We start from the raw sequence: 24486 nt of genomic DNA, 5'->3' as shown, positions 1-24486 counted from the left end.
GAATGGGTCATTGGGTTCATGTATGGATTGATTCCTGATAAGCTAAAAGTTTTACATTAAGTTCAGTAAGAAATTCAGTGATTGTTTACTTAATTTTATTTCAAAATCTTAATATGAAAATTAAAAAAATATTACTTTTTACAATAATATTGTTTTGACTTATGTAATAAGTTTATTAAATATTATTAATATTATTCTTTAAAAATTATAACTTTGATTTCCACTTCAAATTTCCTTTGAAGTCAAAAAGTAGGAAGCTTGTAATTATATTTTCTTCCCACTTCCATTTTCTCCAACTCTTGGTATAGGAAGATGCCATAAATAGTCAATTAGAAAAGGGGGAAGGTTGGCTTCACGTAGTATGAAGCATAGTGGCCCTCACGTCAATGAGAAGTTCAACTCAACTAAATCAATATACTATAAATACAATCCCCTTCCATTATCTCCTCATCCTAAATAGTCATCTTCCTCAAGTCACAGAACTCTAACCACCTTTCCAACAATTATGGAGAGCAGAAAACTCAAGATTTTCATCTCATCCTGCCTGCTTCTCTCTTTGTCCTTCCCTTCAGTCACCATGGCCGAAGAAATCCCCAAAAAAACAGAGGAGAAGACAGCAGCAGTGGTGGTGGAAGGCATGGTCTACTGCCAGAGCTGTGACCAGTTTGGATCATGGTCCTTAACTGGGGCTGAGCCTATCCCTGCTGCTAAAGTCAGTGTCATCTGCAAAGACCACAAGGATCAAGTCAGCTTCTACAAGGCTTTTGAGACCGATGGGAACGGTTACTTCTATGCTGAACTTGATGGCTTCAAGATGAGCCATAATATTCTGGATCATCCCCTCCACTCATGCCATGTGAAGCTTGTTTCCTCGCCTCTTGAGAACTGCAACCTTCTCTCCAATGTCAACTATGGTCTCTATGGTTCCCCACTTCGCTATGAGAACAAGAGATTGTTTGGGAAGCATTATGAGGCTGTGATCTATGCTGCAGGTCCCTTGGCTTTCCGTCCTGCTCATTGCCCTCCAAAGACTCATGACTGATTTTATTACCATTTGTTTGTAAGCTTCGCATTGATGTTCAGTCAGTTTCCTTCCATTTTTTTTAGCTCCTGTTGATTCAACAGTTCCTTTCCAAACAAGTTGGGATTTTGTTTTCTTCTTGAATAAACTGGATTCAATTGTAGAAAATCCCCCAAAAGCAAATAAATGAATGATTCAGTCACAGTTGTGCTGTACCATTAGCTGAAACATGGATATGACAAATAGACAGTTCAAAGGCAATGAAAAAGAAAAGGAAAAGATGAAATCAAACCAGACCAATCTCATATTTCAAATACATGTTTATCAGTACAAACATAGAAGCATCATTTTCAAACCATGAGTCAAACTTTGCCATTTGAGCCAAGGCTCAAGAGCAAATTTGATGTTTCTAATATATCAATCAGATCAAGAAAACCAGTTGTACATCAACTACAAGCACAAAATTTCAGAAATACAGTGTTGGTCATGGTCCTAAAAGTCCAGTGGCATTCCAAACATCTTATTTATCTCATCCATGGCCTCTTTTGTAAACACAGTAGGCTCAGACAAATCAAATTCCCTTGATTTGTGGGATGATTTTGGTAGGGATCGACCTTGCTGAGATTCCAAATCATCATCAGGAAGTATTGAAAACCCTTGTTGAGATGCCAAATCATTATCAGGAAGTATTGAAAACCCTTGTTGAGATGCCAAATCATTATCAGGAAGTATTGAAAACCCTTTTTGAGATTCCAAATCATCATCAGGAAGTATTGAGAACCCTCCACCAAAATCTCTCTTTGTGTCAGGTACCTTATCCTGCTTCTTTGGTCTTCTTTTCCTTGCAAATTCTATCGGCTTCCCAAACATGTTATTGATATCATTCATTGCCTCCTTCAAGTTAATTGTAGGTTCTACTAATCCATGGTGACAAACATTTTCCACCTCTGGTTCATCCAAGATGGTGGATCCCACAAACCTACAAACGACTGTGTCCTCTCTAAATTTCGGTCGAGATGAGTTCTCTGCATGCAGATTATCAGAAGATTCAGATGGATCATCCTTTGGACTTGGGAACACGAAAACATTTACACCTGAATCTTCTGTCCCATCTTGGACTTCACTTTCTTCCTCCAAGTGATCTTTCTCATCATTTCTGTCTCCAACCCCATTGGCCTCTTCTTCATCAATAAATATATTGAACGACTCTTGGTGAGACCTTGTGTCATGTTTAGTAGGTTGCAGCAGTGGAAAAAACCCTTCCTTTTTATGATCTGACAATCCAACCCTGTTATCTAAATTTTCATCGACAAACACCTCAAATCCAGCATTCAATCTTTTGTCAGCTTTGGCCCCAAGTGCATCAGTTCCACTGCCTTGCACTGGCAGAAAATCCTTATCTTTCTTTTGATATGATGATCCAACACCATTATCTAAGTTTTCATCAACAAACACCTTAAATCCGTTGTTCAAACTATTATCAACTCTGGGACGGCGTCTGGTTGCCCTACCAACCATAGCTGGCTCTAAAGGTTCTCGAAACATGTTATTAATGGCATTCATGGCTTCCTTCATGTTAATAGTAGGTTCAACAAGACCATGATGGCAGGCATCTTCTGCTTCAGACTTTCCAACAACGGCAGTGTCTAGAAACTTCACCAGAAGTGGATCCTCGCAGAATGTGCTCGGTCTATCTAACTTTGTTTCAGTAAATTCTTGCTGGTTGGAATAAGCCACAGGTTCAATATTTGTAATGACTTCCTTCTTCAAGGATGGAATGCTATCCGTTCCACCATCACACAATTTTTCTGATAGTCTAACGCGGTTAGATTCTTCCATTGGCATCGCATCATGTGAGCTTTCCTTCGACACATTATTAGTCTCTGCACTTTTGTGATTATGTAATGTTTTAGGTGAAGATTCCTCGGGCCATGTTCCTGTATGCTGTCTCTCAACTCTCTGCATATTTTCATTGTTTTCTTTAGTCTCACCACAATGCTGAGTGAGAACCCTAGCAGGAGGTTTATTGGTTTTTCTCCCTTCCTGGCGCTGCAAGACATTTGACTACTGTTAGTAAATTGAGGGTTTCGAAACTACAAGAAAAAACCCATCTCAGAAAATCAACAAAAAGCAACCTGGATTCTCCTGTTCTTGTGTCTCTCCAAGCGATGAAGGAACTGCTCATACGATTTCTGCAACTCTTCAAGAGGCTCTGCAAGACTGTTCAGCAGCTCATAAGAGGTGAACATAACTCTAAACCATGTTTTCAATGATTAAATCATGTCCCACTTATATCCTTAACTGGGTATATTATGTCAATACATCCAGATGGTGGGATGACTCCTCCAATTAACAACCGATAGATTCAGAGTTTCTACTCTCTGCAAGCAGAACCAGTAATCACTATAAGGTTAAAGCTTCTATTGACAAGGAGAGGACACTTAAAGATAGGAGGGGCAATTTTAGTGTAAAATTATATTGTAACTCCTTATGCATTGAGACTAAAGTAGTATTCCCAGCCAAAGAAATTTGGGGTAAGCTCCTTTGTGAATGTGTTTCTTTTTTTTTTTTTGGCTTGGGAAGTAGTAGGGGAAGATCTTATTAGATATTTTAATAAAGAGGGGATAGACAATAGTCAACAAATGTAGCATTTGGAAAGATAGTGAAAAATCATCTGATCACATCTTGATACGTTGTGAGTAGAAGAGTGCTATGGACATTGCTTTTAGCAATCTTTGACCTGAAATGGGTGTTTCCAACTTTAGTGAGAAATCCCCTTCTCAAGTGGAAATTTAAGGGGTTGGATAGGAAGAACAGAATTGTTTGGAGCATGGCTTCCCTTTGTTTGTTTTGGTGTATGTGGAAAGAGCATAACGAAAGGATTTTCAATGAAGAAGAACCTCCATATCAAAAGCTGAAGGAGTACTTCATTAAATCACTGTTGGAGCGGTCCCACACTTGGTTGGAATTAGAGAGTTTCTCAATGATAGCCTTATCTGTGTATAGTTTTTTAAGGCTGTTTTTTTGTATATGCCTTTTGATGTTTGTGCTATGATGCTCTCTGTATGCTACCTGTGTACATAGGGTGTGCCCCTTTCTTTGGCACTCTTTAATAGATGCTCCATTTGTTCATCAAAAAAAGATATAGGATCAGGACTTTATCAGAAAAATGTTATTCCTTCACTGTTTGTGTGAGAGGAATACTTCAAAAACCGAAGAAACTATTTGGAAGTTGGATGACTTACTTTTGCACTCCCAAGTGGTACATCTTATCAGCCTCCTCAAATTTCTTGATCTTCTCATAGTAAAGAGCATATGCCTGGTAAAACAAGGCCCGCTTCTCCCCAATGTGATTAATTTCCATAGTTCTCAAAAGTCCTCTCGGATCATCCACAAAATCCATCTACTCAAGCATCAAAAGAAAACAAAAAAAACCCCAGTCAATCATTAATGCTCCATTTGGTTGCCTAGAAAATTGTGAGGAAAAAAGAAACCTCCACTAAAAAGAGCCTAATTTACAACAATCTCATTATGCTTTTTCCTGCATACTCCCTTCCAGTACCTAAAAATACTCCCCTTCATTCTACTTTGATCTAGATTGCGACATTTCAAAAAGCCTAGTTGGCATTTTCTAATACACTTCTTTGATTAGTACAGGAGGGATTTCCATGTCCAGTAAACAAGAAATAATACAAAACATCAATGCTAGAAGAACTTCTATTTACTTTCCTTTTCCTGAGTTTTCTGAAAGACCAAACATATAATGAAAAAGAATCACCGGAAACCAAATGACCCGCGAACATAATATTTGATGGAAACAAAAAACACAGTGATGGGAAATCTGATTTACCAATTGCAACCAAACACGAAGGTACCGCATATCATTTGTGTAACGCCGATCAGTCTCAAAGGTCTGCGCGCATTTCTGTAGAAATCGAGGGAGCTTCTCTTTCAGAAGCTGCGGCGGCAGAGACTCCATCATCTTCCGAATCCCCCTGTAACACCATCCCATTCACATGAAATTAAGGGGAATAAAAGCCGAGAATACAAAATGCCACACGGAGGTGGATTTCTTTATGAAGAAATTCGATACTGTGAAATGGAAACTGAGTCATATGAAACATAGAAAACAGAAAAATGGGTTTGATTTTGAAGAGTGTGCATAATATCAAATGGAAACAGAGGCAGAGAAATCAAAGGATTCACAGAAAGCAGAAGTTTGTTTTTAAAGAAACGCAGGAATTGGTTTAAATGGGGTTTTTTCTTGCAGAGATTCCAGATGCGAAAACAAAACTGAATCACATGAAACACAGGAAATGGATAAATGGGTTTGTCTCAGCGGAGATTTTAGAGTATGAAATGGGAAGGAAAGCTGCGAAAATAGCAGAAACGGAGAAAATGGTTTGTTTACCGGAGCCATGGGAGAAGAGGGTCTTTGCCAGTGTAGGTTTTGATATCAGAAATCAGAGAAGAGAAGAGATCGCCATGGAGTGTGTTCGCCATGGTTGTAGTCCAACTGAGACTGGAGACGATCTTCAATTTTGAATCTAGGCGCCCAGAGTTGGGATTCTCTTCTGTGTGAAACACTCACACACGTTGAAACAAGCGACTGATCCACACGTGCGCGGAATGTTGTTCGCGATGACCTTTTTATTTATCTTTCTATATAAATATTAAATTTCATGCTATGATATATAATAATAATAATAATAAAGGAAATGAAGGCTTTAAATACACCAAATTTATTATGACCCTCCGATCCTTGTTTTTCATTCAAACATGTGTGCTAACATTGGCAGTGGGTTCAAAGAAGTGAAGCCATAGGCCCCAACTCAGTCCGACCTTGAACATTAGAGTAGTGGTAACAAGTGCTTTGGAGAAAGAAAATGAATTTGTATTTGGATTGGTTGGCTAAGCTGGGTTTACCAGGTTACCCTTCATACCTGTTCTTGTTACACGGTAAATTTTACGTGTCACTCTCTTATTGGCTGCCCTCCATTTACCTTTCCTGCGCCATTTTAATTCACCGCGCGGGAACTCATTTTTCATTTTTCACGTTTTAAAAAGCTGATATTTTTCATTAATTACCAAAACTTATAGTACCTCTTCCCGCGCGAAGATGGCGAGTGCAAGTTAGCAAGGCGCACTCACTAACATACACCGGCAACACGAACACGATCATTTTAGCCAACCGCCAGAGCTCAGCGCCAGCGCGGGCACGGCTGAGTGAGGCAGCGGAGCGGCGTGGCTGCGATGGCGAATCCGCCGATAACTCGGAAGAGGGTCCACGCCATTGCCAGTGGCTTTCGTCGTGGGCCTGATGGAAGCGCCTTTGAGAAATGGTATTATTCAGCCCCCTGTCTCTCTCTGTGTTCAGTTTCGTTTGATGGGTTCCGATATTTGCAGCCATGGTTGTGGCGTTTCGGTGGCGATAGCTCTGGCCGATATGCATGACTGTGGATTGAAGAGGGATGTGAAGAGATTCAAAGGACAGCGTGGGGTTCAAAATCTGAGGAAACAAACGTGTTTGGGCGAACCCAGATCGCCTTTTAGGCTTTTCATGTGTGTTGTCTCTTTCTTCATTGCTCTTATCTATATATTCTCTCTGTTGAAATCCCTACAGAAAATGTTGTGAAAAATTCAAGGAAAATTGAAGCTAAATCTGGTGGGTATGTTTCTGTTGGTGGGGTTTTGTAGGGAAAACTTTAGGAAGGCCAGCAAGACTGGAAATCCGATTCATGTTGATCGAATAGGATTTGAAGCATGGAAGAAAATGTCAATGGAGGTATAAATTTGTAAGAAAATTTGTATTGGGTTTTGTTAGAATGTTAATATGATTATTACATCCATTTTTTATTTTGTGTATTTTTAATTAGGAGAGGAAACCATATATCATTCAAGCTGAAAAAGTGAATTCAGAACACCTGAAAATCTTGCTCAAAGAAGAACATGATAGGGTAGAGGTAATTGAACTAGTCCAACTTTGATGTGTAAACTAATAAATCTGAATTATAGTGAGGTTCCATTACTTCTGAAGAATAGGCTCATGGGCTCTGATTGTTTGCAGGTAGACGACGAGGCGGATTCAGCAATGGTTGGGAAGTTTGATAAGGTTAGTCTTCAATTTCCAGTGCCCACCATAGGGGTTTTGAGTTTGAAGCCTGGTTGGATGCAGTTCCATTTGTTTTTCTATTCATCCACTTGTGATTTGCAGTTCTATGGCTTCTATGAAGACTCTGAAGATTCAGATAGCTTCCAAAGTTTTCGGTCTAAAACAATCGAGAGCTTTAACACGTTCACTTGGTACCTCCCTCTTTGCTTTGTCTGCTGTGTTTTCAGCATTGCAGTCAAGTTTAGACTGTTTGGAAACATCTTGAAAGCAATTTTCTGCTCTTTAGAATAGATTTTTTTTTTTTCTTCCCACAAAACTTTGTTTTTGAGAATTTGTTTTGAGGATAAGGTTGTTTTGTAAAACAAATTTGAGGCATATTTATGGTGTGTTTGGGAGTGTTTTCATTTAAAATGTTTTTATTAGAAGCATTTTATCTAGAAACTGTTTTGGAATATCACTTATCAAGTGCTTTTTAAGAAAGTATTGTAATTGATTTTTCAAGTTTACTTGATTTTTTTCAAAACGTTTTTTAAAAATGCTTTTCAAAAACATTGTCAAATAAGCTATTAGTTGAAAATATAAAGAATACTTAAAAATCCTTACATTAAAAGCTCGTCACATTTTCATAAAGAATAAGTCGAGAAAATTGTTTTTCATATTTGAGTTTTCAAACATAATTTTATTTTTAAAAACAATTAACAATTCTTTATAAGAACCTTTGTCGAAAGATGTTTTCTAATAACAATACTCAAAACATTGCCCAACACACCTATTCAACTTCACCTTCCTATTCTACAGATGGCTACTTACCAAACTTCCCCATATGAAACAGGGACCCTTATTAAAGATCAAAATCATGGATATTTGAAGCCTTTGGTTTTTGTCAACAGTTCAAATCCAGAGCTCTGGAAGAGCTTTCCCCACCACCTCTCCTCAAAAGGAAGTCATTTGGCTGTTGTTCATTTGTAGAGTACAGAAAGGTCTCATATTTTGTTTCTGATGCTGTTAATATATTTTCTGGGGACACTGCTGATGAAGCATTGCTCATATTCTCATCAGAGTAATCGATATTTTTCTTGTGAATTCATCGGTATGGATTACTAGTTCCTGCTGGTTTTGATGTATGGGCTCCTTGATTTAATCAAAATCCTCGGTTTGAACACTTCCCCATTTCCTTTAAACTGAATAGAAGAAGAAGATGAAGAAGAAAGAAAATGAGAAAAAAAAAATAGTTAGGGTTCATTTGGTTGCAGAGAAAGTGAAGGAACACAATTGAAATAAGCTAATCCCTATGGGAAGCCCACAATGAGGGATCCTTTGGGCTGATGAGTTAAAATCATCTGCTTGATTTTCCTTTTGACCTTTTGTTTTCTCAGTAGCCAAACAGAGGACAGTGCAGAAAAACATAGAAGAGTTTATAGAGTGAGACGATGAATTGAAGGGTGAAAATGATTGCTTTGATACAGATAAAAAAAATTAAGTGGAATTTATATAGTTTTTGGAATTAATCATCTTTTCACATTTTAGCTGAAAATGGACTTATTTTAACCTTTGTAATTTGTCTTAAATTTTAAAAAATGTGTGCATTTTTTTTTTCTTTTTTCTTTTTTTGTTTTTTTAAATATGGATACGAGGAAATGTTAATATTTCCGAAAAAGCACTTTTCGGTACCCTAACATAACCCTAATTTTTTTATTATTATCTTATTAGTACAAAGAATTGTGAGCAGTCATAATTTTTATATCTTTTAATTTTTAATTTCGTACTATTTTTTAATAAAGATTATAATCAAAGATAAAATAAATTTAAAATATAAATAATTAAGTAATTACAACCAAAAGGTTTGATACGTTCATTCTTTTAATAAGATTGTTCATTTTTTATATTTTTCCCCCATTCTATATCCATTTTTTTTTCTTTTCAAAATTTATTTTTCTTGGTTGTTTTAAGATTATATATAATTCTTCTTCGATTTATTTATTTACGATTATAATCCTACGGTGTAAAGTCGATTGGGTCCCAGTTTTGGTGGAATCAACCGATGGAAAGATGGACAGCAGATTTGGGCGCAGGATCGTGCCAGATCAGATGGAGGCTATATTCTCACACCCCAAAGGAAAGCAAAGCAAAGCATCATATGTATAAATAAAAGGCATTTGTCACAAATCGTCTGAACTACAAGCAAAATTACTGTTTCCGCCTCTAATCTCCGTCAATGGCACTGAAAGAAAACCAAGAGGAGACTCCGATCTCTGAAAACCCTAACGGCGACGAAGAAGGAGGGGAAGAATCTCAGGCTGACGGCGTTGGCGACTTCGAAGATGAAGATGAAGATGAAGCGGAGGAGGAGGATGAGGAAGAAGAAGCAAGGAGCGAAAAATCGAGAGAATCGAGATTGGCTGAGGATGGTAGCAAATTGGAGAGCATGTTCCGACGATTGGCGAGTGAGAAAGTGAAGCTGCGAGTTCACGATGTTCTGATTAAAGGAAACACCAAGACCAAGGACTCGTTGATCGAAGCCGAACTGGAAGCCATCAAGAACGCCACTACAATGCAAGAGCTGCTCAAGGCTGCTGGCATCGCCAATCATAGGTTTCATAGCTTCGGTATCTTCGATTCCGTTGGTATTACGCTTGATTGTGGTCCGCCGGAGCTCCCTGGCACTGTTAACGTCATTGTTGATGTTGTTGAAACTAAGAATCCACTCACTGGTGACTTGGGCATTTTCACCAAGCCTGAGGTTCTTTCTCTTTCTCTTTATATATGTATACGCTCAATGTATCTTGTTTTGATTTTGTTCATCGGTTGTGAAAAATGCTCTGTTTGGTTGCTTAGAAGAGAAAAAAAGATAAATAGAATTGTATTGTTTGGATGAAAAACTAGATGATCTACTGTACTAACGTTTGTCAATGATTCTTTGACTTGAGCATCATTTATTAGGACTCACATTTTTAACTTGAGGATTATTGTGGATCGATGTGGAGGGTTAGGAGTTAGGACTCACATTTAAGGCAGTTTGGAAATAGGCTTATGCAACATTAGTAACTCCAACTCTACTGTTTAATCAATTGTTGTTCAACAAAGTGAGTTTTGGTCAGATAGCTCTACTGGGTTTGTTAAATTTCGTTTAGGATATTTTATTTAAGCTTAATTTTCTTAACAGTTGAGTTGGATGTCATTTAGTTGTAGGATATAATATGCCCTTGAGGCCTGGTTCAAGTGGTAAAAGGGATGGGGAAGGTTTGTGGGAGGTTCAGGTTCAAGTTCCAATGGGGACAAAAATTTACCTATAAAAGGAAAAGTTGTATGATATAATATATTTAAGAAATTTAACCAAAAGAAGACCAATTTCAAGTTAATTCATTGAAGTATGTCTATGATGGAAGCTCAAGTGGGCATTTGGAGTATATTGTAATTGCTAATGAAGGTTCTTATCTTGAATCTCCGAATTTTGGGAGGGGTGAATACGTGATCTTGATTTTTAAACACAAAAATTTATTTATTCTCATTTATGAATTTATTTGGTCAAGACATGACATTCAAGAACTAGGATAAAAATCTAATCACACACGAGACAGATGATGTGTATGTAAAGCTACTTATATAATCTATCAAAAACTTTACAAATATAAAATTCATAGGTTTAATTGACCATAGAGAAATGTACTAATTTGAAAGAATAAGCACACAGATTTACCTATACCAGATGCTGCCTTCTCCTAACGGTCTTATGCAGACTAGCCCTACATTTGTCTTTACATCCATGATGTAGCACTTCGTGCTTCTTAGCAAACTCCTCAACAACTTGTGGTCAACCACCACAACTCAAGCTCAAATACAAGTTAGGTTTTTAAGAGTAATCCTAAGACTCATACTGGTGTCTAACCATATCCAGCCTTACACACTCATCTCAAAATCATTTTTCAATTGGAGCAGCATTGTTGCATACCTAACAGGTATCATCCTAAATTTGCGTTTCGATCGATCCCTGAGTTGAAGCCTTCAAGGAGTTGAATCTATTGGATTAGAAATGGACTGAGGAAATAGCAGGTGGAGAAGCTGGGAAAACCATGAAACCTGGAGGTAGATGCTGGTTTGGTGTTGAGAAGAAAACTTTTGAGATTATCATAGAAGAGCAGAAAGGGAGAGTGCGTGGGAAAATCTGTGAGAGAGGCCCTAAGTCTTCTTCATGGATTAGATTTGGAGGGAAAAGTCTATCTTTGTTGCTTGAAGGGGTTGAGACTTGCTGTGTGCTACAGGAAAGAACTCCTTTCAAGAAGTTTTGGTCGGAAGGGGATAGAAACTATAGCCTGGAACTGCGAAGCAACAAAGCAGGGAGATTCCTGTTTTGCGTTGTAAGGGATGTGGAGAACAAAAGGTTCTCCTTGGCTTTTCCAGAAGGTGGGGGCCTCGTTGGAGGCTGGAATCTGCTCGTCAGTAAACTGAAAAGCTTGGGTGTCTCTCCCTTTCAATGGAAAGGTGCTCTACCTCAAGCTCTGCCTAACAGAGGAGTGGACAAAGCCTCCATCCCCCTTCGGGTTTGTCCCGCGCCCCGCGATGCCATCTGGTTAGAAGCTGATAAAGAATCTCTTGTGAGAAATGAGGAAATGCTGGATAGGTGTCTGATTGGCCTTTGGAAGGGAGACTCAGACCGCCTCCCTGATCCCGTTTCCTTCGGGGCTTGGGCGAAAAATACCTGGCTCCTAGAAGGGAACCTCTGGCTGTCTAACATGAGGGAAAACCTATTGTTTTTGGAATTTGAGTTTGCGGACGAAGCTGAGAGGGTGCTTAATTTAGGGGAGAAAAGCTTTAGAGGAAGAAGCTTCCACCTTGAAAAATGGAAGCCTTCAGTGGGCTGCCTTAAGGAGGACAACGGGGATTCGCGCCTTGTATGGGTCAAAATTTTAGGCCTCCCCCTGCACCTATGGGGAAGAAGCCTATTCAAGAGGTTTGGGGACTCTTGTGGAAGATTTGTGGCTGTGGATGAAAACACAGCCGAACGTCGGAATCTCAAGTGGGCCAGAATCCTCATCGAAACCAGAGACTGGCATCACCCAAGTTCTCTGCAGGTGGTCGCCGGCTCCTCTTGTTTCGCTATGCAGCTCTGGTGGGAAGAAGAACCCTGCATCTCCACTGTGCTCCCTTCCCAGGGGCCCGGTGTTTGGAAGCGCAAGGACGACGAAGGGTCCCACTCACGCGCCGAGGGGAGCGTGGGCTTTCCGCCCTCTTCCTCAGCCCTTTCGCAGCCTGAAAAGCCGCCCCCGCAGCCTGAAAAGCTGCCTCCGCAGCCTGTAAAGCTGTCTCCGCCGGCTTTGGGGAGAGACGACGCCTCAGACAAGTCAATGTCAACTGCCCACCAGGCCCTTGCCTGCGATTTGGATTTGGGCCTTGGTCTGGACTCCTCGGCCCACCCGAACCTGGCCTGCCCCATTGGGCCTGGGCTAGGGAAGGCCCAGCCTCTGGGAAACACTTATATACCCCTTGGCCCAGTTTCTTCCAGTGACTTAGGGCTGGGAACCCCTTCCCACTCCCCGCGCCGGAGGAGAGGACTCTCCGCTGAGAGCCCCCAGTTGGAAGCGCCGTCCCATTTGGAAGTAACATCGGCAAATGACCTCCCTCCCACTGCCGAAGGCCGCAATCTTCAAGGTATGCTCTTGCCCCCTCCACCCCCCTTGAATGGGATGCCTTCTTCTCCTTCTTCTACTCCATTCTTGGTTACGGGATCCGAGAGGGAAAGGGGATGCTCTGGACAGTCGGATCCGACGTCAAGAGAGACTGAAGAGACGCCGATTCCTCTGTCCTTGATGCTTAGAGATGGGTCGACAGTGGTCCTGAGGCCCGATTTTGCGGCGAAGCAGAAGGACCACACGGATATCTCCCCGCGCGAAGAAGTATGGTCAAAGGAGGAGATTTCCAATCTCTTCCATTTTAGCAAAGTCTTGGGAATGCCTGTCGAAGGACACGAGGTTGAAATTCTGAATTTACTTGAGAAATTGAAGCTGAGGACGGGAAATAGCACCCTTTGCAAGCGACGAAAGAAGAAAAAATCTTGCACCACCCGTTTCGAAAGAGAGTTAAAAAGGTTGGAATGCTCTGTTAGTTATGGGGAAACTTCAGGGTTAGCCAAAAAGTCCGGCCACAATTCCTGGGATTTGGTACCAGTTGACTAATGAGAATTAAAATTCTCTGTTGGAATGTTCGCGGGCTTAATGACTCAGAGAAAAAAAAGTTGATCAAGGGCGTGGTAAGGAACCAAAAACCAGATTTGGTTTGCCTTTTGGAGACGAAGGTGAAAGAGATGTCTCAGCAAATGGTCAACAGTGTGGGTATTGGAAGATTTCTTAATTGGGCCTCTGTTGATGCTAGGGGTGCGGCAGGAGGTCTCCTGCTCCTCTGGGACAACAGAGTTTTGGAGAACTTGGAGGTAGAAAGAGGGGGGTACTCTATCTCTATCCGTTTCAGAAACTGTGTCGATGGTTTCACTTGGATTTTTTCTGGGGTATATGGGCCGGTGATTAGCAGTGAAAAGGAGGATTTTTGGGAGGAACTTAGTGCCATCCGTGGCCTCTGGGAGGACCCCTGGTGCTTAGGAGGGGACTTCAATGCTGTTAGATTCCCAGAGGAAAGAAGGAACTCCCTTAGGCTCACAACTGAAATGAGAAGATTCTCAGAGGTTATAGGGGAATTGGGGCTAAAGGAGCTTCCTCTGGCTGGAGGCCCTTACACTTGGATAGGGGGTTTGAACTCTCAAGCTGCCTCTAAACTGGACCGTTTTCTGTTTTCGGACCAGTGGGAAGACCACTTTTCCGCCATCACCCAAGCTGCTCTCCCTCGTTTGATTTCTGACCATAATCCTATAGTCCTTCAAGCTGGAGGATTCTCCTCAGGCAAAAGCCCTTTCCGGTTTGAAAATATGTGGCTAAAAATTGATGGTTTCCAAGACCTAGTCCGAAGCTGGTGGAATGGGTATTCTGTTGATGGTTCTAGTAGCCACTGCATTGCTGAGAAGCTCAAGGCGCTCAAGAAGGACTTGAAGAACTGGAACAAGGAGGTGATAGGCAATGTCTCTCTCAATAGAGCAGAAGCCTTCTCTCGCCTGCAGCGTTGGGAGTCCAGGGAGAATGACGGTCCCCTCACTGCTAGCGAAGTAGAGGCTAAAAATCAGGCTCTTGAGGACTACAAGAAATGGGCTCTGTTGGAAGAAACTTCTTGGAGACAGAAGTCAAGAGAAATTTGGCTAAAAGAAGGCGACAAGAACACCAAATACTTCCACAAAATGGCCAATGCTAGGGCAAGGAAGAACTTCATATCTAAAATTAGAATAAATGAGGTCACTCTCTCTTCTAGTGATGACTTAAAAGAAGGCGTTTGTAGGGCCTATAAATCCCTCCTCTCAGAACCTGGGGATTGGAGGCCTAATATCAATGGCCTTAACTTCAAGGAGCTGGGAGAAGGCTTGGCCAGCAGCCTAGAAGTTGAGTTTTCTGAGGAGGAAATCTATGCAGCCCTAAGCAGCTGCTGTGGCGACAAAGCTCCAGGCCCGGACGGATTTACAATGGCCTTTTGGTTGTTTTGCTGGGATGTTGTCAAATTAGAAATTTTGGAGCTCTTCAGAGAGTTTCACCTCCATGGGACCTTCCAGAGAAGTTTGAACTCCACGTTTCTTTTGCTCATACCCAAGAAGGAAGGGGCTGAAGACCTAAGAGAATTCAGACCAATCAGCTTGGTAGGGAGTGTATACAAACTACTAGCCAAAGTCCTTGCTAATAGGCTGAAATCAGTGATGGGAGAGGTGATATCTGATTCGCAGCAAGCTTTCGTCCATGGGAGACAGATTCTAGACGCTGTTCTTATTGCCAACGAAGCCCTTGATTCTAGATTAAAAGACAACGTGTCGGGCCTCCTCCTTAAATTGGACATTGAGAAGGCTTTTGACCATGTAAATTGGAACTTCCTCATAGATGTGATGTCTAGAATGGGATTTGGGCACAAATGGATCAATTGGATGAAATGGTGTTGGTCCACGGCCTCATTCTCGATCCTCATCAATGGGTGCCCCACGGGCTTCTTCCGTAGTTCTAGGGGATTGAGGCAAGGAGACCCTCTCTCCCCCTACCTCTTTCTTTTTGCCATGGAAGCTCTTAGCCAGCTGCTGTCACGTGCAAGAAATGAGGGGTTTTTTTCTGGCTTCAAAGTGGGAGGAAGAGGCAGAGAGGGGCTGATCGTTTCCCATCTCCTATTCGCCGATGATACCTTAATCTTCTGCGACACCGATGCAGTTCAGTTGCAATACCTTAGCTGGACTTTCATGTGATTTGAGGCGATTTCAGGGCTAAAAGTCAATTTGAGCAAGTCTGAGGCCATCCCAGTGGGGGAGTGCCCTCCCATGGAGTCCCTCGTCTCAATTTTGGGATGTAAGATTGGATGTTTACCTACTTCCTACCTGGGTCTTCCCCTTGGAGCCCCCTACAAATCCACTAGTGCGTGGGATGCAGTGGAAGAAAGATTCAGGAAAAGATTGTCTCTTTGGAAAAGGCAATACCTTTCCAAAGGTGGCCGTCTAACCTTATTAAAAAGCACCCTCTCTAGCCTCCCAACCTACTTTCTCTCTCTCTTTGTGATCCCGAAGAGAGTTTGTGCAAGACTCGAAAAAATCCAAAGGGATTTCTTATGGGGAGGGGGCGCTTTAGAAAACAAACCTCACTTGGTGTGTTGGAAGGTTATTTGTGCCGCTAAAAAGGATGGAGGCTTGGGCATACGCAGCCTAGCTATTTTTAATAAGGCCCTTCTTGGTAAGTGGTTGTGGAGATTTGCCAATGAGAACGACTCCCTTTGGAAGCAAATTATCTCTAGTAAATATGACCTTCAAGATGGGGGTTGGTGCTCAAAAGGTGGTAGAGATCGCTATGGGGTGGGCGTTTGGAAGGCCATTAGAAACGGTTGGGAAGACTTTCGATCTCACTCCCGCTTTCTTGTAGGGGATGGCACCAGAGTGAAGTTTTGGAAGGACTTGTGGTGTGAAAATCAATCTCTAGAAGAAGCTTTTCCCATCTTATTTAATCTCTCAGTCAACAAAGAAGGCTTGGTTGCTGAGGCCTGGGAGGAGGACGAAGCTGGGGGTAGCTGGGGACCTCGTTTCAACAGACACCTCAATGATTGGGAGGTGGGAGAAGTGGAAAACTTATTAAGCAAGCTTCATCCTTTGGCTATTAGAAGAGGTGTGGATGACTCGCTCAGGTGGAAAGCAAATAAGAATGGGACCTTCTCTGTTAAGTGTTTTTATAGCTCACTCTCAATGGGCATCAACCACCCCTTCCCAGTCAGTACTATCTGGAAGTCCTGGGCTCCAACCAGGGCTAGTTTCTTTGGTTGGGAGGCGGCTTGGAACAGACTACTCACCACTGATCGCCTAAAGAGATTTGGTTGGAACATCCCCAACAGGTGCTTCTTGTGTAAAAACGAGGAGGAGTCTATTGATCACCTTCTCCTGTTTTGTGAGAAGGCCAGAATGTTATGGTATCTAACCTTCTCCCTTTTTGGGGTGCAATGGGTGATGCACTCCTCTGTGAAAAGGAATCTCCTGGCATGGTATGGATCTTTTGTGGGCAAGAAAAGGGAGAAAGCATGGAAAACTGCCCCCCTTTGCCTAATGTGGACTATTTGGAAAGAAAGAAATAGAAGAGCCTTCGATGATGTGGAAAGAAACGATCAAGATATCAAATCCATTTTTTTGTACACTTTTGTGAATTGGGCTAGGGTATATATTAAGGATCATACTTTAGCGTTGTTTGATTTTGTAAACTGGTTAGCCACCAAGTAAGGGTCAGAACCTTTTGTTTCTTGATCCTTTGTATCTTGGTATACTTCGTGTATACTCTCTTTAGCCTTTTGGCTTTTAATGAATTTCCTTTATCTATAAAAAAAAAAAGAGTATTGGGAATGCTCAGTAGAATAAGGACAATTGTAGTTTAGAATGTGTGTGCTATTCAACATCATAAGATGTAATTTATATGGACAAAACTCCAAGGAGTTGAGTCTAATAACATTAATCATAAAAACACAGAGTTTAAAAATTACAAGAAAATATGTGAGCATTGCTCCAAGCGCTTGAGCGCTTGCAAGGGGTGCTTGAGAGCTCTTTTGGGGTGCTTGGGTGATCCTTAAAAACTTGTGTTTTTACTACCCATTAATTTTGTGCATCATTGCAAAGCTGTTATCTGCCCTTTTTTTTTTTACCATTATTTAATACCATACTTACCTGAATGACTCTATGTTAGAATTGATGATCTCAAGCTTTTAAGGGCTAGTGTAAGCCCTAGGAAGTACATAGAGTGAATCCAGTAATGTTTGGAACAAAATTGTCAACCTAAACTAGCTATCTAACACATTGACAACTAATTTGTATCATTCAAGGTTAGAGTGTTAGATTCCAGAAAAAACATGAAACTTAGGCTTGTCTCAACCTCTTTTTATTTTTTTATTTTTTTTTATAGGCAGGCCTGGCTCAACCTCTATTAACTTCAACAATCGCTTTGATATGTCTTGTGGTAAAATCTTGGTGATTAGTTTCACCTTGGTTTGGAGTCTTACAAATTTACACATTAGTTCTTAATTTTTTGTGTTTGTGGGTATCCATTCTTCTCAGAGCCATGATGCCTATATGTTAAGATACAATTACATATTTAAGGTTCCATGCATATTTATTGCATAAAATGAGCATAATGCACACATCAATAATGTGGATGACTTAGTCATACAAAAAAGGGAAGTATGTTTTTGTTGCTTATGCACTAGCACATGTACAATCATGTAAACAGTCACGCCATTTTTTTTACAATCATGTGTGGCAGAGCATAAATGGACAGGTGTCATTGGTGTTACACTTGTATATCTCAAATACCCATGAATAAACTTTATTAATATATACTTATTCTGTGCTTTTACCTATTAAAAAAAAAAAAGGTTTCTAATGTTTATTGGTAAGTTGTGTTTCTCAGTATTTGTGCGCTTTGATGTTGCTCTTTGAAATACAGTTATAGTGTTTATGGAAACATGCACATGCTTCTTTCTTATGATTTTTTACTTTGTAAAATACTTTTGTAGGCTAGAACTTGGTCGCTTGAAGGATCACTTAAGTTGAAAAATCTGTTTGGATATGGAGATCTTTGGGATGGTTCTTTAGTTTATGGTTGGGACCAATCATCAGAGATAAGCGCTGGTGTTTCTTTGCCCAGATTCAAAGGAATGGTAACTCCTATGCTGGCAAGAGTATCTCTGCTTTCCCAAGATTGGCTAAAGTTCTCCTCTTACAAAGAACGTTCATTGGGCCTGAATCTTGGCCTAATTTCGACCAAGCGGCATGACTTGACTTACAATCTTTTGTGGCGCACCTTAACGGATCCTTCTCAAATGTCATCCAGGGCAGTAAGGAGGCAGCTGGGACATGGTTTACTTTCATCTCTAAAGTACACATTTAGGATTGACAATAGAAATTCAGTTTTGAGGCCAACTCAAGGATATGCTTTTATTTCCACTTCTCAAATTGGTGGCCTTGTACCTGATTATCGGAGCTTACGATTTTTGCGCCAGGTTTAGTACTCTTTCTGCTCCTAGTTCTTGGATACAGTTATTTAATCCTTTTAATATATTTTTCTTTCATTATTGGGACTTATAAAGTTCAATCAGCATATACAGTGCCATGTTTCATTTTGGAGTTTGTTGTTTGTAGCTCTTTGTTATTTGGAGGCTTGAATGCTTCTGTGCTCTTTTTGGAACCTTTCTTCTAATCCTCATCTTGTTTTTTGTGCTAGTGAACTTTACAATTATGTTAAATTCTAACTTTTCAGTCTTTTTTATTATTTTATTATTATTTATTTCTATATCTATTTTTATTTTTAAAATTTATTTTCCATCTATCAAAATATATATATATATATATATATATATATATATATATATATATATATGTTAAATTTATTTTCTGTGCCCTGCATGCAGTGCTTGTTTTTTTGCCTTTGCTTAAGAAGTCCAATTATGTAAACTACCTTAAGACAACAAACCAATTATTTTCTTGGAGCATGTAAGATCTTGTCTCACTCAACCTGTGCTCTCAAAGATTTCAATTCATTTATCTGTTTTGAATAGATGCTCGTACCATGTAGTGAATTTGAGTAACTCAACTACAAAAAATTGATGATTTTATCTGCAAAAGTAATATTCTTGAAAGATCTATCAATTTAACAATCAAAAACAAATTGGAAGGATTTTCTACTTTGTGTTCCCCTCACTGCTCCTTTTAAGTTGTTCTCTGATTCAGTGCTAGAAGAAAGGTTCAAGGAGGGACTTGTGCTTTGGAAGAGGCAATTTTTGTTGACGGGGGGACCTTACACTTCTCCAAAGTTCTCTTTCAAGTTTACTATTCCATTGTCTATCCCCCTTTATGATTCCAAGCAGAGTAAGGAAAAGACTGGACTAGTATTGATGGGAGTTTCCATGGGAAGGTGGGTCTTTAGATATTCACTTGGTGAAATGGGCTTCCATATGCTCTTCGAAAGCTAATGAGGGGCTGGAATGCAGAAATCTCTCTTTTTAATGAAGCATTATTGGGAAAATGGTGCTAGAGGTTTTTTGTGGAGCAGAACAACTGATGGAGAAGGTCATTGTGGGCATGTATGGGTGGTAAAGAGGTGTTGGTGCTTGGGGAGGTAGATGTACTGCACAAGTCTTTGGAAAGCAATAAGTCGGTTTTTGGATGATTTCTTCCCAGAATAGGCCTTGAGGCAGGCAATGGGAGGAAGACCAAGTTTTGGCATGACTTTGAAGAAGTGTTATCTTGACCTTTATGTTTTAGCTTTGTACAAAGATACTTGGGTTTTGTGGAAGGAGGGGGGAGCTTTGGTCACTGGCTGCTTGGATCTACAAGGAGGTTCTTTTTGCTGCTTATCCTTGTACTTCTAGGCAGATTTGTGAGGATAAACTGGTGTGGTGGGAGATAAGAAGGTTTATTTTTCTGTGAAATCCTCTTATGTTTTTCTATGCTCAGGAAACTCCATTTCTTTCCCCTTTAAAGAAATTTGGTCTCCAACTACACTTTTTAAAGTGTTCTTCCTTGTGTGGGAGGCTGGGGAATTCTTAATATTGATGGGCTTATGACTGGATCTGACCTATAGTGAACAGATGTATATTGAAAAAGGAGGAAACAACAAATCACATCCTCATTCATTGGGAGTGGGTGAGTAGATTTTGGTCTTTATTATTCTTATTTTGGTGTGAGGTGACTTCTCTAGAAAGTGGTTAAGGAGCTCTTGCTCGGGTGGTAAGGTAGTTTTGTGGCAAAGAGATTCAAAAAGATTTGGAGAATTGCCTCCTTTATGCTTATTTTGGTGTTTCTTGGAAGAGAGGAAAAGGAATGTCAAAGGTGTGGAACAGTCAGAATTAATATTCAAGGACCATTTTGTCCTAAGTCTTTTTTATTTTGTCAAAGGGAGATTACACTCCTCTTTCTTGGATTTTATTGATTTTTTTGGTATGGGATAGGCTATTGTTCAAGCCTATTGTATTTTTCTTTTTGTGCTACCTTGTGATGCACTTTGTTTACTTCCTCTCTATGTGGGTGTGTCCACTTTTGTGTTCGGTGCTTTTCTATAATATTCTATTGCCTACAAAATAAAATAACAATGACAAGAATTCAGCAATTGAATGATTGCTAAAAGGTTTTTTTGCACTTCTTATGGCTTAATGAACATACCTGATGATTAGGTAACACTTGACAACTCTTGTTTTTTTTTCTTTTTCATACTTTTATTTTATCTTTGTTTTTTTTTTCTTTAATCTTTAGAATTGCTTTCTTGAAAGCTTTCTGAATTCTGTAATAAGCTTGCTTCTGTTATTGATTTGCACATTCTTTTTCCCTACATCAGTCAGACTGATTTGTCACTGACATGGACTGGATAAACACTATATAGGGTAAAATGCTTTCTATTTTCATTTTTTATATTTTTTGTTTACCTTGTTTACAACAATCTTAATCTTATCTTTCTTTCTATTTTGTTTGCTTATAAAAAAAGGTATGCCTGGTTATTAACTTGTTTGGTAGTCAATACCATAACACTGTTAATCTCAGGCACATCTTTGCTTAAAGCATAAGCCTTGAACCATTTTAATTTATTTTTAACTTGTTACTTTGATTCTCAATGTAATTTTGACCTTCTCCCTTTCCTTCCCTTTCAGTCTCTAAAATATTGGATATCTTTGTATATGCCCAGGCTCTATGAATTGTCTCTCATGTTACTTAGCCATTGGTTGTTCCTGGATTTTCTCAGCGTGCTTAGATCTCGACTTTCCTAATTTTTCACATAATTCATATTTAATCTACATCTGTCATGAGAAATTGCTGTTCTTATGGTTCAGTTGTAGCCTTAATTAATTGTTTTGTTCTATTTGTTGTGGGAGCATGAACCACATGTTGATTAAAGGATGATTAACTCTATCTCTTCTAATATGAACCTATTTGTGTGGTAAATCCTGATTAGTTATGAGCTTCTCAATTTATCCAACGGAGTGGAATTGGAATCGCTGGTTTATGGATATTTTCTTTTCTCTAAATGAAGTTATGTAGCAAAACTGATCTATCTATTTATTGTTAGGACAAAGGCTTTTCCATAGGGAGAAAGGCTTTGTTGTGTGGAGCTATATCATGTATTGGTTTTAATAAATTTCTGAAAATGTGTGGCTTGATGTGCATGTGGTGGGTGCAAATCGCACTTTTCTGTAGTTGCATTGTACCATTGTACCTTGAAGTGATAGCCTTCTCCGGGAACATTTGACTGGATCGAGTTTTTTGTATAAATAACCCATATCGTTGCATGTGCTACAGATTTGTCTGCACATAATTGACCTTTTTCACGTGGATTCCAGTTCGTTGATCCATTGTTGATTTTACCTTGTAAAAAATGTTATGTTTGATTCCCAGAAAATTTGAGGAAAATGTGAGGAAAAGAAAAAAGAGAGGAAAAGTTGAAGGAAAAAAAAAAGTGAAGGAAAATAAAAAAGAGATTCAAAATCAATAAATTATTTTTATTTTCTTCTTCATATTCATTTCACTTATTTTCCTCAATCATATAAAGTTAAATAATTTTAAAATTCATAAATTTCTAACTAATTTTAATTATATTAGATTTTCTTTTGTATTTTCAATAGTGAAACCAAATATGAGAAAACCATTTTCTTTAGTTTTTTCTTTTCTTTTCTTAGTACTTTCTGATAACCAAACATAGCCTGAATGAATTTTAGATCAATTTATTTTTGTCATGCCCATCATTCCCTGCTTTCTTGAATTGCTTAAGAAACTCTACTTTTCTCTGGAACTATCAACAGGAGATTGATCTTCGTTGTGCTATCCCTCTGGGATTTTATCGCACTGCACTCAACTTGGGGATCTCTGGTGGTGTCATTTTTCCATGGGGAAATGGAGCATTGAGCATGCCATCGTCTCTGCCTGAGAGATTTTTCCTAGGTGGCAATTCCTCTCCAGTTTGCACCTTGGGAGGCCCAACAACATTGTTGGGGTTTAAGTCAAGAGGACTGGGCCCTACTGAGCGAAGAAGACTAATTAGAGATAAATCCAATGGTGAGAATTCTGAAACTTCTGGAAGGGATGTTATTGGAGGAGATCTTGCTGTTACTGCCTTTGCAGACCTTTCTTTTGATCTTCCTTTGAAGCTGTTCAGAGATGCTGGAATCCATGGACATGTTTTTGCATGTGCTGGGAACCTCACAAAATTAACCGAGAACGAGTTTCGAAAATTTTCTTTTCAGAAATTCTTGGATTCATTTCGAAGCTCTGCTGGATTTGGAATTATTGTGCCAACCAAACTATTCCGTATGGAGGTTAGTCATCTGTTCTGAGATCTTTATATCAAATTAAATAAGAATAATGCTCTGATTCTGCTTGTAGGATCGAAATGCAGACCCTCACATTGCACATGCAGGGTTTTAGAACATCTTTTCTCTAAGGCTTCTAATTTTCTTTCTGGAAGATTCGTGACTGCTCTACTGATCCTAGATCATGGAGTGTGCTTTGAGGCAATTTGTGAAAGCCTTTCCTTGTGCTATGTTTGGTTTCAGGAAAGTACTAAGGAAAGAAAAAAATGTTAATTAAATTGATTTTCTCATATTTGGTTTTACTATAAGTACAAAAGAAAAATAAATATAATTGCAGTTATTTAGAAATTTATGCATGTATAAATTATTTAATATTTATATAGAAGAGTTAAAATAAATGAAATAAGCTTGAAATAACATATGGAAATAATTTATTGGCTTTAAAATCTATTTTTTATTTTCTTTAATTTTTTTTCTTTCTAAAACCTATTTATTTTCTTTCCCTCAAATTTTCCAAGAACCAAACATAGCCTTAATGAATTATTCCAGTTACTTTTTTTGGAAAGAAAGTGAGGATAAAAATATCATATTTATAGAATGCTTTCTACTGTTGAGTTGCTATTGCTTGTTGAACTGGAATGTGGTCTAAAGATTAACTAGAGCTATGCATTAAAATTTAGTTAACTACCAACCGAAAAACACAGGAATTTATATGAAGTCCAGCATTAAACTGCAAGCATTCCCTTAACTGTGCAAATTTACTTCATGTGATATTCCTTCAATATGCTCAACTTTTAGTGAGATTCAATAGAATGTGTGCAATTGCATGGGTACTGCCTATATGCTTTTCCATCGACAGTGATCTTCTGTTTATTTGGCTTTTCATTAATCATAAAATTTAAACCCGAAACTTCTTCTCTGACATGCTTCATTTTATGTTTAGGTTAACTACTGCTACATACTTAAACAATTTGAACATGATCATGGGAGGACTGGTGTGCAGTTTAGCTTCTCTGCGACATAAAGCGAGGAGGCTTCTGATCCATGTTTATTGTTGGGCAACCTTGAGGTGACACAGAGACTGTCATTTCAGGTGTAGTTGAGAGCGTCTCAGTTTTAGACAGACTACATGTTTCTTTTGTAATTTCAAAATCAAGATGATGCATACAGGGAAAATAAGTAAAATAACATACCTCAGGCATTGGTTCAGATCTGGTTGTCTTTTGATGCAGAATTTTTGAAGAAACTGGGAAACAGTCTAAAACTAACATCCAAAGATACTTTCCCAGTGAATTTGACCTTTTCCCGTTACTCTGTTGGCATCATGTCAGAATACTATGGAAACAACAATTTTTTTAAAAAATAGCATCACGGCATTCTGGCATTCTATCCAGTTGATATGCCTTTGTTTCACTTTCACCTTTGAATTGAAGGGGAAAAAAAATGAAAATAAGAGACATTCTGTTCTTTA

The 24486-nt window shown here is 39.2% G+C and overlaps 4 protein-coding genes across 6 annotated transcripts; 3 read left to right on the top strand and 1 right to left on the bottom strand.

Moving 5' to 3' along the window:
* The first annotated feature begins 207 nt into the window (after window positions 1-207).
* On the top strand, window positions 208-1189 carry LOC100243292 (non-classical arabinogalactan protein 30). Its single transcript, XM_002273154.5, has one exon. It carries the CDS (start codon window positions 506-508, stop codon window positions 1040-1042), a length of 537 nt encoding a protein of 178 aa, XP_002273190.2. The 5' UTR covers window positions 208-505; the 3' UTR covers window positions 1043-1189.
* A 113-nt stretch (window positions 1190-1302) lies between these two features.
* Window positions 1303-5595, bottom strand: LOC100248416 (uncharacterized). The gene is made up of 5 exons (XM_010659939.3): window positions 5433-5595; window positions 4872-5016; window positions 4267-4424; window positions 3157-3241; window positions 1303-3070 (listed from the first exon to the last, which is right to left on the bottom strand). Exons 1-5 carry the CDS (start codon window positions 5522-5524, stop codon window positions 1514-1516), a joined length of 2037 nt encoding a protein of 678 aa, XP_010658241.1. The 5' UTR covers window positions 5525-5595; the 3' UTR covers window positions 1303-1513.
* A 521-nt stretch (window positions 5596-6116) lies between these two features.
* On the top strand, window positions 6117-8180 carry LOC100853686 (high mobility group B protein 7). Of its 3 annotated transcripts, XM_010659941.3 has the most exons (7): window positions 6119-6363; window positions 6428-6583; window positions 6719-6806; window positions 6898-6984; window positions 7089-7133; window positions 7236-7324; window positions 7966-8180. In XM_010659941.3, the coding sequence occupies exons 1-7, from the start codon at window positions 6275-6277 to the stop codon at window positions 7976-7978; spliced, it is 567 nt and encodes a 188-aa protein (XP_010658243.1). In that variant the 5' UTR covers window positions 6119-6274; the 3' UTR covers window positions 7979-8180. The 3 variants fall into 3 exon arrangements, with proteins under 3 accessions (XP_019079566.1, XP_019079565.1, XP_010658243.1); XM_019224020.2 differs by lacking the exon at window positions 7966-8180 and having other exon boundaries at window positions 6118-6363; window positions 7236-7959; XM_019224021.2 differs by lacking the exons at window positions 6898-6984; window positions 7966-8180 and having other exon boundaries at window positions 6117-6363; window positions 7236-7959.
* A 1039-nt stretch (window positions 8181-9219) lies between these two features.
* LOC100258670 (uncharacterized) lies at window positions 9220-24486 on the top strand. Its single transcript, XM_002273046.5, has 4 exons — window positions 9220-9873; window positions 18237-18722; window positions 22509-23021; window positions 23959-24486. The coding sequence occupies exons 1-4, from the start codon at window positions 9349-9351 to the stop codon at window positions 24037-24039; spliced, it is 1605 nt and encodes a 534-aa protein (XP_002273082.1). The 5' UTR covers window positions 9220-9348; the 3' UTR covers window positions 24040-24486.

This window comes from Vitis vinifera, chromosome 13 (assembly GCF_030704535.1).
Source record: "Vitis vinifera cultivar Pinot Noir 40024 chromosome 13, ASM3070453v1".
Taxonomy (NCBI): domain Eukaryota; kingdom Viridiplantae; phylum Streptophyta; class Magnoliopsida; order Vitales; family Vitaceae; genus Vitis; species Vitis vinifera.
The sequence above is the reverse complement of the archived record's forward strand: the minus strand, read 5'-3'. Positions and strand labels throughout refer to the sequence as shown.

Excerpts from the sequence above, each read along its gene's own strand:
- LOC100243292 (XM_002273154.5), top strand. The coding sequence starts at position 506 with ATGGAGAGCAGAAAACTCAAGATTTTCATCTCATCCTGCCTGCTTCTC.
- LOC100248416 (XM_010659939.3), bottom strand. The coding sequence starts at position 5,524 with ATGGCGAACACACTCCATGGCGATCTCTTCTCTTCTCTGATTTCTGAT. Across the intron at positions 5,017-5,432 it reads CCTCTTCTCCCATGGCTCCG|GGGGATTCGGAAGATGATGG; the intron begins GTAAACAAACCA and ends ATGGTGTTACAG. Across the intron at positions 4,425-4,871 it reads TTCGTGTTTGGTTGCAATTG|ATGGATTTTGTGGATGATCC; the intron begins GTAAATCAGATT and ends ATGCTTGAGTAG.
- LOC100853686 (XM_019224020.2), top strand. The coding sequence starts at position 6,275 with ATGGCGAATCCGCCGATAACTCGGAAGAGGGTCCACGCCATTGCCAGT. Across the intron at positions 6,364-6,427 it reads GGAAGCGCCTTTGAGAAATG|CCATGGTTGTGGCGTTTCGG; the intron begins GTATTATTCAGC and ends CGATATTTGCAG. Across the intron at positions 6,807-6,897 it reads GGAAGAAAATGTCAATGGAG|GAGAGGAAACCATATATCAT; the intron begins GTATAAATTTGT and ends ATTTTTAATTAG.
- LOC100258670 (XM_002273046.5), top strand. The coding sequence starts at position 9,349 with ATGGCACTGAAAGAAAACCAAGAGGAGACTCCGATCTCTGAAAACCCT. Across the intron at positions 9,874-18,236 it reads GCATTTTCACCAAGCCTGAG|GCTAGAACTTGGTCGCTTGA; the intron begins GTTCTTTCTCTT and ends ATACTTTTGTAG. Across the intron at positions 18,723-22,508 it reads GCTTACGATTTTTGCGCCAG|GAGATTGATCTTCGTTGTGC; the intron begins GTTTAGTACTCT and ends AACTATCAACAG.